General features: G+C 50.2%; 1 protein-coding gene across 1 annotated transcript; it reads left to right on the top strand.

Moving 5' to 3' along the window:
- Positions 1 to 3,119: 3,119 nt before the first annotated feature.
- LOC119255087 (cryptic protein-like) lies at positions 3,120 to 10,146 on the top strand. The gene is made up of 6 exons (XM_037522081.2): positions 3,120 to 3,237; positions 3,615 to 3,664; positions 3,748 to 3,909; positions 4,628 to 4,742; positions 5,114 to 5,223; positions 9,944 to 10,146. The coding sequence occupies exons 1-6, from the start codon at positions 3,179 to 3,181 to the stop codon at positions 10,069 to 10,071; spliced, it is 624 nt and encodes a 207-aa protein (XP_037377978.1). The 5' UTR covers positions 3,120 to 3,178; the 3' UTR covers positions 10,072 to 10,146.
- Positions 10,147 to 11,523: the final 1,377 nt, after the last annotated feature.

Raw genomic sequence — 11,523 nt, 5'->3', positions numbered from 1 at the left:
GCTGTGACACACACAGCTATGACTGGGAGTGGAAGCTCAGCTAACAACCTCGGGGTCACTACTGTGAGGTGTTCTGCAACTCTTGAAGCCTCATTTTTTCACCAGAAATTGCAGAAATTACTGTCTATGTGATGAACCTGGGCTCAAGTCTCCACAGAGTTATTTGTTAGTCATATATTTTCAAGCCAGTATTTCCACTTAATAGATCTCCTTTCCTCATTAAAAATGGGTATAAGGGCCTCCCTTGTGGCGCAAGGAGTTAAGCACTGTACTAGGAAGCAATGGGTGGCCTCTGCAGCAGGAGTACGATCCCTCGCCAGCCAGGGAGCTACCCACATAGCACAGCAGACCTCTCCTGTCTCTCCCCCTGCTCCCCTCAGCAGTGTGTTTCAGCCAGTCTGACTGTTCTGCTCCCCACTCTGTCTCCGGTGAATCCTTTTCCCCTCCTGCATCTCTGGACTGTACCCCAGTTCTTATATGCATAAATAAATAAATCTTTTAAAAAATATAAATAAATTTAAAAAAATGGGTATAGGTATGGTAATCTGTTTATCCTTTTATTCATACACGTAACTCGTCATTGTGTACCTGCATCGGGCACTGTGCTAACAGACAGACATACTAAGACCTGATGGGCACACAGGCACACTTGGGGGCACCTGCCAGGCAGAGCAAAGACCGGAAGATCTGGAGCTGCTGCTGCTGCCTTAGCCCCGGGCAGGATTCACTGGCTCCGCCCAGCCCTGGGATTCTTCACCAAGTCCTGAAGGCCTGCGGGTCGCCTCAGCATTTCTTTTCCAGTTCTATTGAAAAATAGTTGTCATACAGCACTGCATGAGTTTAAGGCACACAGCATGATGAGTCGATGTACACATAGCACAGAACGATGACCACAAAAGGTTCAGTCAACATCTGTTCACACACTGCTTTGTGGTTGCGCTCAGAGCGTCCCTTCACACCTAAGCGGAGGCAGGACCTGTCCTCAGTGACTGATGTGCTGAGGACACAGAGGGGGGCTGGTCTCCTCTCCTGAGTGTCCCTATTCCCCCACACTTTGTGTCAGCTCAAATGAGTCACAAGTTCCACTAGGGGTCTGATGAGTGGCTCCCCCCAGTCTGATCTGTTTACCATTGATAACAAGAAAGAGCCCCAGGCAAACACTGGGGGTGGGCAGGCTGGGCCCTAAAGGCAAACCTGGGTCCCTCTGCAGTTAAATGCAAAACTCTTTTTGTAAGACCTTTAAGTAAGAGAGCAAGTGACAGGAAGCTGAAAAAAGTAGATTAACAGCAGCTTTGTCACCCCTACGCCATCAGCCCTTTTCCTTCCTCTGCAGCCTTCAGATCTTAAGCAAACGACTAGAGAAATGACGACCCATTGATTGTCCTGTTTTGCTGGCAAGACAGTTTCCCTTTTTCTGCAGTTTCCAATTACAAAGTGAATATTTTTGAAAGCTTATTTAACATAAGAAATATCACAGTGTCTGGGATTTGTCTTTAAAAACTACAAGAAAAAAGTGGTGGGGAGATGAAGGACGTACGATGGGCAAATTTAATCGTCAAACTGATTTTATCAGTTTATTTATTGGATCATTGTCCTAGCTTTTGTGTACGTTGGAAAGTGATCACATTACCAATTTTGATAAAAGAAACTGTGGGAGGGAGATTAGATTTTAGATACTACTTTTAAAACTTTAATATTATCAAAAAGGTTTACATTCAATATCATCTCTAAACTGTTTCGAAACTTCTTATTCAAAGGCATATAATATTTTAGCTAATACATGGTTTTATTCCCATTCAGCTCATACAGAAGTTTCTATTGATTTGAAATCACAAAATGCACGTTTATATATAACTACATACTGCAATTAGCATTTAATAAACACTCAGTGTAAAAGTGTTTTTCTCATGACTGCAGTCACAGATCCATCTCTGAACGGGTGAGAGACCATCCCCCAATGTTGTGCCCCCTCGGGGCCCCTATCTGCTCAGAACCCGCCCCAGTGAAGCCTCAGCTGACAGCCTCACCAATTCCCTGTTAGTTTATTTAACAGCTTATTTAATAAACGTCACATTTAGAGGTTTAAAAAATGAATCAGCGCTAAAGACCATTTCATCCTTGGAGGGACATGCTATTTTGAGAAAGCAGGTGTATATTAAAAATCACAGAATACTTGGCAGCAGAGTTGTACATTGGCCTCTTTAGTATTGATAAAAGGGCCCAGTCCTAATTTGGCAACTAGAAAAATGGAGACTGAGAAAGCTCCCCAAAGGCCCTGATTCTACCCCCTTCTCGGATCCCTCTTCAGAAGGTGGCAGGTGCCACTGGCGCCCTCAGGGTGGCAGGTGCCACTGGCGCCCTCAGGGCACACCCACCCTGAGCTTCTTGTCATGCATCTGCCTTTCATGTTTTCCAAAGATCTAAGTGACTGAACTGCTAAGCCTCAGCTGCCTCCCATTTTCATGGCTATATAACAGAGCCTCTTCAGAGGGATGGTGAGTGAAATGGTACTATATGTGGCGCATTCACAGAGAGAAGGCTCTGTCTGCTGAAATGATGCATTGTCAGAAAGCAGGGATTGAAATGTCTCTCTTTATGTGCATGCAACTGGCTCTAAATATGTGGGACCTATGGGTGGATATGACATATGGCTGGATGTGACCCAGTGGGTCCCTCACAATCTCCCTGCACCACAAGAAGTATGTAATATAAAACTCGTGTTGTCCTGTGGAAAATTTTTGTTCATGTTGGGATTTTAATCTTTTGGGTTTTGTTGTTTGTTCTGTTTTCAGTGAGGGAAAGGCTTGTTGCCTTGGTCGCCAATGTTTGACATCAGGGCTGACCACTCCCGCTGCTATCAGCGCAGTAAACACTGCTGGGGAGAGTCAGCGGTGTCTCTCTCCACCACAGAGCCAGCCTGGTGTCATTGAGGGGACAGTCCTTGAGGCTCCACACAGTCCCTGCCGGTCACAGCAGGCCCCTGCCTATCTGGCTTCCCAACAGAACCCAGAGGTCTGCTGTCTTACATGGCTGAGGTGGAGGGAAGGAAATCAGTGCATCTATTATACCGATCCACCTCGTGTCTGGTGAAGTTCCTTCCAGTACTGGAGTAAAGATTCCTTCAAATACAAAAGCTATTCAGACTCAACTTCCTTGGAAATTGATCTTCAGAGTATCCATGAGAGGAGACTTGTACCAAACGGTCGGTGGGAAAATGATCCAGAGCTGCCCAGTTAGGTAAGGACAGAGATGATTCAGATCTTAGAGCCAAGAGGAGTGTTTGAAAGCCAACAGAATAAAATGCAATAAATGAATGATTGTTACTTTTCATTTGGGGATATGTGGACTCTCTGGGTCTCAAATCCATTTAAAGGATGACAACATTAATCAAAATGTACAAGTTAAAAATGAGTGCATGATATCAAGTGTACTTTAAATATTCTATGTAGTTATGTTTATATAGTTTTGTGTTTTATATAGTTATGTGTTTATATGTTTTTATATAGTTATGTGTTCAGATGATCGCATTATGATTTATACTTTATGAATTTTTGCTTATTGCTTTTGAATTTTTTGAATGTCTTTAAATTTAAATTTTCTTTTAAATATTCTAGACTTCTGGTTGTGATCAGCTTGACATTACAGATCATCCATTTGGGAAACAGTAAGAAACATTTTTAGTCTTTTAGTTTTTATTGCACATTTGTTTCTCAATCACCAGTTTGATATTTTCACTCTTTCTAAAAGGCTCTCAAAGAGAAAAACACAAAGGCAGCAGAGAAGAAATCCACAATGCTACAGATCAGAAGCTCGAGCAGACAGCTCTCACCTGGACGTCCGCTGTTCTGGGAACCCGCAGCCCAGGGGCCGGATGGAAGAGGCCGAGTTCGCCTCCCGAGTTCCCGGAGCGTGAGTGCCCCAGGGTCACAGAGCCTTGAGGTGCTCTGCTCGGCCTGCTCTGAGTTTAGGATCTGAAAAAAAGAAACCTGGGCTAAATTAAGGATAAAACGGGAATCCCAGTAAAGAGCATATTTCATATCCAACGAAGTTTTAAAAAACCCCGAAGAAGTGTTCTTAACTCCGAACAAAAAATTACCATTTCATTGGTAAACGTTGCATTTGCCTTAAAAGATGTTTTCACCGAAGATTAGTTTTATGCGTTTTACTTTTAAATGGCCCAGAAAACTGTGATTTGAATGTATTTAAAACAAAGATCCCAGGCCAAGAGCGATCACTGTGGGCCCTTTTTCGGCTTTTTGCAGACTCTCAGGCGTCAGACCCCACGTCCCCAGGGCACCCTGTCGGGGGAGAGAGGTGGGGGAGGCTGAAGGGCTTTTTTTCTTTAGCGCCTTGGCACCCGTGGGTGGTCCCCGCCGCGGAGGCCTGTCTTTAATCACCGTCGCTGGAAGCCGCGGCTTTAGCATGTGAAAGAGGGGGGGCGTGGGCCCTCCCCCAACCCGAGCTGCCGCAGCCCCGCGGTGACATCCACAGGCGGGTCTACCTGAGCAAACACACCTCCAGGGACCTAATTTTATTGCTTCCCGGGGAGGTCTCGCCGGCCCTCCCAGGCGGGTGGAAATTGGGGGGCCCCGCGGGCACTGGGCCGGACTGATGTCTCCTCCCCCAGGTGCGCCCCCGGCGCGGCGCTGCTGCAGCAACGGCGGCACGTGCGTGCTGGGCAGCTTCTGCGTGTGCCCCGCGGCGTTCACCGGCCGCTACTGCGAGCACGACCAGAGGCGCAGGTGGGCGCGGCCCGGGGCTGCCGGGCGCGGGGGCGCAGGGGGCGCGCGGGGGGTGCGCGGCGCAGGGGTGCCGGCGGCGGGAGGAGGGTGCGAGGAGACCCCGGGGCGGGGTGCGGAGCTGTCAGGCGCGGGGGCGCAGGGGGCGCGCGGGGGGTGCTGGCGGCTGGAGGAGGGTGCAAGGAGAGCCGGGGTGGGGAGTGCGGGGCTGCCGGGCGCGGGGGGGGGGCGCGAGGGGACGGGACGCGCCCTTTTGGCGCCGCGGGGCTCGCGGAGGGCGCGCGGGGGGGCTGGCGGCGGGAGGAGGGTGCGAGGAGCGCCGGGGGGGTGCGGGCGGGCCGCGCTGACGCCGGGTCCCGGTCCCTCCCACCCAGCCAGTGCGGGGCCCTGACGCACGGAGCCTGGACCTTCCGCGAGTGCCGCCTGTGCCGCTGCGTCTTCGCCGCGCTGCGCTGCCTGCCCCGCCAGCCGCCCGGCCGCTGTGGTAAGGGCGCCCGCCGGTGCCAGGGGCGCCGGCCCCCCTCCGCTCTCCCCGAGCCGTGCAGACCCCCCGCGCCGCGCAGAACCGAGCGTAGGGTCGCTGTTAGATTAGCGTTTGAGCTTTCATGTTTCAGTTTCCCATTTCCGAAGTCTTGGGTGTGCCTGATTTCCAAATAAGTGACTTTTCTAGCCGGAGTTTTGGCGCAGGACACGATTTAGGGAGCGGAGCTGAACTCGGCGGGGGTCAGCTAAATCCGGCGACATCTGCAGAGATTCCCGGCACCGCCCACACGGCCTCTTCAGCTGTGCAGCTGGAGAGCTCTGGACAGCGAGAGAACAGGTCTCTGCAGAGTGGGCCGGCCAGGCACCTCCTCCAGGGCCAGCCCCCGCTGGACGCCCGGCCCGCCTGTCAGTGTGCGCAGGGAAAGAAGGTGCCTGGTGAGCGCAGCGCAGGCCTGAGGCGTGTTCAAGGGGCGCAGGGTGTGGAAGCGCAGGGGTGGACACTCGCTTGGGAAGGTTCTAAGCCAGCACGGATTCAGCAGAAATGTTCCCCTCGTAATGCTCAGGAATATGAAGTCAGCAAAAGGGTGTTGCTCTGCTGCTGAATCATCTTGTGCATGGCCCATGGGCACTCGGAGAAGGCACATTTCAGTCCCACATCCTGTGCCCAGTCCCCTCTCCCATTGGCTCTGGCTGGGTCAGTCTGTGAGGACCACAGTGAAGGAAGGTGCAGCCTTTCAGCGCTTGCTGGGTTCTGGGTGGGCATGGCTGTGCAGCGCCAGCTCCGTGATGTCATAGCCCCTAAGCCTACTTCTGGCTCCTCTCTTCACCCCAGGCAGCCCTGGGCAAATCCAGACAAAATGTGCATATAATGGGGGCACAACGTTGCAGCTTCAATTTCCACCCCTTTGTCCGCTGCCAGGACTGCAGTGGTCTAGAGCGCTTCAAGCCAGCTTCCCACCCCTGCCCTCGGTGGGGTCAGTAGAGGAGGACACTAGCTTGAAACTCACTCTCCTGCTCTTCCTCCCACCTCTTCACCCTCCCTAGGACCAGCAGTCAAGAGCCGCTCTTAATGACTGTGAGTCCAACAGAACTGTCTGCCATCCTCAGCTCTGTCCTGCTGCTGAGGGTGGGGGAGGAAGGTGTGTGCTGTAACAGAGTATGCTGCACTCTGCCCGTCTGCCGAGGACTCACCGCTTTACCCACAGTCTTCCTTCTCCTACTTGGCTCTTGACTTACTGGGCTGGTGTGTCCCATTCACTAGCTGCTCCTTCTCTGCCCCAGAGAACGGACACAAAATTCGGGAACAGACATAAGATGTGCTGGTGGGGCCTGGTGGACCTGCACGTGGTCATGTCTCACTTGCTGTGGTGCTCGCAGGGGGAGTGTGGAGACAGCTGTGGTCATCCCCGTTCTGTTAAGGCTGCCTGTGCAGAAGCAGCAGGACAGAGACTACCCAGGCTGTCACGATTTTACACACTCAGAGCCACCCAAGGATGGAACTGCTGGCCACTAACTACCATAACACAGTTACAGTGGGTCCAAAAGTTGCTTCTCAGCCACTTAGGAAAAATGGTGCAGAATTTCAGAGTAATTTGTCAGGTGCAGGAGGGCCCATCGTACCTTTGTGCAGTTTACCTGGTTCTGCTTCAGGGAGATGACAGTGGGGAGGTTGTGCTGCCAGTGACTGTGGTGACAGGAGGGGCACGGTGAGGAGGTAACTGTGGCCGTGGTTGTGAGGGGAATGCTGTGAATGATAGTGGCTGTGCGGAGGAAAGTTTTGTGCACTCACGGATGAAAATAATCATGAGAGTACTATACTTTTCAGCAGTCAGTACGTTTTGGTCACTTTCTACAATTTTGACTCTGAAATAGTTATCCCGGGCTTTGTATTTGGGTAAACTGAGGTTTAGATTAGCTTTTTTTCTTGAGAGGTTGTAATTTGGAAACAACATGATATTTTATAACATTTAAGTTATTTTAAAATATTGTAAATAATTCAGATCATGGGTTGCTACTATGAATATTGATATAATGATAGTTCATATAAATTAATATTAATCTGTAAGCAAAATAACTATCATTACTGACTGCTAGATAAGCACATCCCTGCACTATGTCAAACACTTAAAAAAAACCACTTTTTATGTGGCAAGTATTCTTGGGACATATACTATCACCCCTTCAGGTATACAACATCGTGATTCAAGAAAGTGTATATTATGAAATGATCATCACAATAAATCTCATTATCAGCTAACACACACAGAGTTACAAATTATAATACAGGTACACAGTGAACAGCAACTCAACAGCCCTCAGCGATAAGTAAAGGTCTCTGTAAAGGTCAGATTGGGGTCAGGTCAAGCCAACCTCACATTTCAAACTCAATTTTAAAAATTACATTTCTGGCACAAACCAGTCAACCTCCCAGCCAGCAACAGAGCTCTGTGGGCAGAGCTGTTCCCGGGAGCTGCGGGAAGGAGGTCCTGGCCCACCGGCCGCTCCACTGTGGGCAGGTTGCGCGGGGAGAGCAGAGCCCTTGCAAGCCCTCCTGGGCTGTTCTCTCATGACCGGCACCCTTTGCCTGGTGAATTTCTCTGGGTATCATGCAGGAGAGGAACCCCAGGCTCACAGGGGCATCCCTGGGTATCTCAAGTTGGAGAGCTTCGGACCTCACGTTGAAACATGATGTTATCTTCATTGGGACAGGCTCCAAACTTTTTAGATCCCCCCATTCCATCAGTAAAAATATTTGAGCATTTTCTCTCCCGGGTAGTGGTGACACATGCCGTGCTGAGCAAATGCAAAGTTTATTTCACTTACTTTCTTTTCACATATGCACAAGATTAATATACATGATAAAAATCTCTGCTGTGTCTAAGTCTAAAAAATACACTTTGAGGAGTATATAATAAAATCCCAGGTCATAGGAAGTCATCAATCAGTAGCAATTTCCTTTTAGGTATGACATAAAATAATGGTGAGCCCTCAACCCATTAATTTCACAGATTCTGATTAAAAAAACAGTAAATATTATTAAAATTTATGTAAACTTTTCCCTATAAATAGTAGATGTTCCAATATTTCTCAGTGGATGACCCTGGTCCCCCTGGGAGGGGTCCACATGGAGCTCATGGCATGTTCAGGCCCCTCCTTGGGGGAGGACTGGCTCAGTCTAACCAAATTCACAAAGCTGACCAAACCACGGCCTTTGAGTTTCCAGACAAAAATTACTACCCATGGACTGAATCCTCTTCCTCACGGGCAGCTGGGTCCCTTTTACCAGCTGAAAATCAATTAGCAATGGCTTAGCAATGGCTGACACCAGTTCTCATCTGAATACCTGCTTCTCACACTGTGATCACCTGTCTCACCATCTGTCTAGATATTAGGGTTCCTGTTTTGTGGGACATTTTTCCCTCAAGATGAGGTGGTACAGGGAAGCTGTGTCCAGGTCTGGGTCAGTGCTCACCTCCATCCCTCCTGGTGGAACCCTTCCCCCTCCCCCGCCCATCTGTGCACAGGTGTACCGTGGGGCTCAGCTACAGCTGCTTTTCATCTTGTTAATTTCCAGTTTCATGTACATTCTCCCCTTCAGAGGGCACCTGCAGGAGGTGCCAGCAGTGCAGGGCTAGGCAGCCCCAGGAAGAGGTTTCAGCAGTTGGACCCTTCCTTGTCTGCTTACTCCCTGGCCCAGCCGACTCTGTATCCAGCCTGATTTGCCTGTAAAAGTATTTTCATGGAGTCAGCACCCCTGCAGTGGTTAGGCCTGTGGGGCGCGTCAGCTTCACATGGTAACCACACACCACCAAAGGTGTTAGCCAAGACCCCTGCCCACCTCCCTGGAGATTCCACTGAGCAACTCTGGGCTGGGTTCCCTTCCTTACAGAGAACCAGGTCATGGACCATTGGGGCACAGAGCAAAGCTGCTATGTTGGAGCCACATGGCACAGCGGGGGGCCCTGTGGGGTGTGGTGCTCCAGCCCTGCAGGGCTGTGGTAGTGTTCACTATAGTGACTTCCTCTGTGGACATTACCCGTCGCTGTTTGAGTGGGTGAGCTCCTGTTTAATATGCTGTCCCTGCTCAAAGAGGTAGTATTCGGACTACTTTGGGAACAAGTCAGCCTTTCTGTGCAGCCGATAAATTTTATTTGGTTGTATTTCAAGTCAGGCCTCTGTGGTCCTGGTTGACATGGTGTGGAGGTCTCAGGAGCTCACTTCGGTCAGCTTGTGTTGAATGACAGGGGCTGGAGGCTCTTTCTTTGTTAGCGTTAAAATAATAAATCTCCCTTCAGTTTTCCAAGTTTCAGAAAAATGCAGTTATTTCTGGCCACAGAGAAAGGAATATAAAAACAGGAGGTGGGCACTTCTCAGTGCACTGCCCTTCACCCCCAGCCTGCCTCCCACCGCCCAAGATCCAAGGTCACGCTAGAGAAGGACCTTTGTCAGAACAGGTGCAGACACCTCTGTGTCACCGTATTGATAGACACCAGGACACAGTGGCCTTGAATAGAAAATAACCTTGGCTAGACACAGTGAACCTGGATCAGATCTGAAATCCCAGGCGTGTGTTCCTCCCTGAGGGCAAACACGCCCACATCTTGCTGCAGCCTTCTTCGTCCTCCCGCCCTCCCGTCACCTTGCTCCTCATCATCTCTTTCACTCTTAAAACAAGCCGAGGCTGTGCGTCTCATAACTGTCTCTTGGAATCTCTTTTTCAGACCTCAAAGACCTTCTTGCGTCATACTCTCCCGGGTGGAGTGCACAGCACCTGCTGCGCGGCCTCCTCCTTCCCTGCCTCCTGCTGCAGCGTGTCCTCGGGGACGCCGGGTTGCTCGCCATGCTCTGAGCTCCTGCTCAGCAGTGCTGACCCCAGAGGCCTGGCACCGCCAGCCGGGGTGTGCTCTGTAGGAAAACTGGGACTTTGCATCCTCTTCAATGCTCTGTGTTGTAAGTGATAGGTTTGACTTGTTTCCTATAAACTGAAGCACTGGTTGAATGTTTTTATTGTTTAATAAACATTCTCATGAAAGAGATTTTTGTTTTCTTAAGCCTTATTCCCGGGCATATTATTGAGGCCCACATGAGTGAACACTAGAGGCTGAGGCCTATTCAACCCTAAATAGACCCCAATGATTTCTGAGTTTCCTGAGGATAGTGCCACGTAGATAACAGCTCCCCTTTGAGCACCCTTTGGACCCCACTTACACAGAGGCACAGAAATGTGGCATTCCATTCCCCCCCTCACTCATCTCTGAGGCTTTGGGATAAACAAAAATGCTCGGTAGAGAAAGAAAAGGGGCAGGAGGGGGAGGGAAGGCTGGAGGCAGACAGCCTGGCACCAGCCTCCTTTTCCTCTAGTTTCCTCTAACTGCCCCTGGTGACACCCTCTTCAGAGCAATTAGCACCTCATGGGATTGTCACCAATAAGTCTCCTAAGAAGGGGAGGATGCTACGAAGCAGAGCCCACTGCAAAGGCGAGGCAGGAGAGGATTGGACCCCACAAGAGGTTGCAGCAAGTCTAGCCCTCCTTGCCCGGATCCCAGTTATCTCCTGATAACCAGCCAGGCCAGCTGCTGAATCTGAACACAAATGTGTGTGAGGAAGTTGGGAAAAATAAAGGGGAGTAAAAGCCCCTTAGTCCTGCAACAGCGTGGGCCTTGTGCTCGTGAGTCGGGCATTTCCAGGCGGGTGTGTCAGGTGTGTCAGCCGCATAGGCAGAGAAGTGAAAACGAGAAAATTGCTCAAACAACCAAGTAAAATATGGGGGAGAGAAGGCGTGTGGAATCAGCAGTACTGCCTGAATCACCAAATTGTTGGATCGAAATACTAATATTTTATAACCCTTACAGGATTTCATTCAAAATATTCAAAGCTGAATTCAATGGCAAGACGCTCACAGGCTGAGGCTCACCTCCCATGTGACGTACAGCTGGTGCACCAGTGCTCTCGTGGGCACGCAAGCCCCTTTGGGTCAACACTGAAATCCTGCCCGGACAGCTCTCCCGGAGCTTAGCTGTGGTCATGACCCTCCACCCAGAAAGGCGCCTGGGGCAGTGGCTCAGGGAAGTGGGAAGTCTGCTGAATTAAATGTTTTCTATACCTCCCGCGCTCTCTCTCTCTCTCTCTCTCTCTCTCTCTCTCTCTCTCTCTCTCTCTCTCTCTCACACACACACACACACACACACACACCTGAGCCAATTGTTAGCTGGTTCATTGACAAGCCCTATCAGTGGGGAGTGGGGAAGAAGTGAAATGGTGCAAATGTCCCCAGTGACCCAGAACGCACAAGGATAGGCAG

Source organism: Talpa occidentalis, unplaced genomic scaffold (genome assembly GCF_014898055.3).
Source record: "Talpa occidentalis isolate TD23 unplaced genomic scaffold, MPIMG_talOcc4v2.1 talOcc4.3, whole genome shotgun sequence".
NCBI lineage: Eukaryota > Metazoa > Chordata > Mammalia > Eulipotyphla > Talpidae > Talpa > Talpa occidentalis.
Note: the sequence above shows the minus strand (reverse complement) of the source record. Positions and strands in the feature narration are given on the sequence as shown.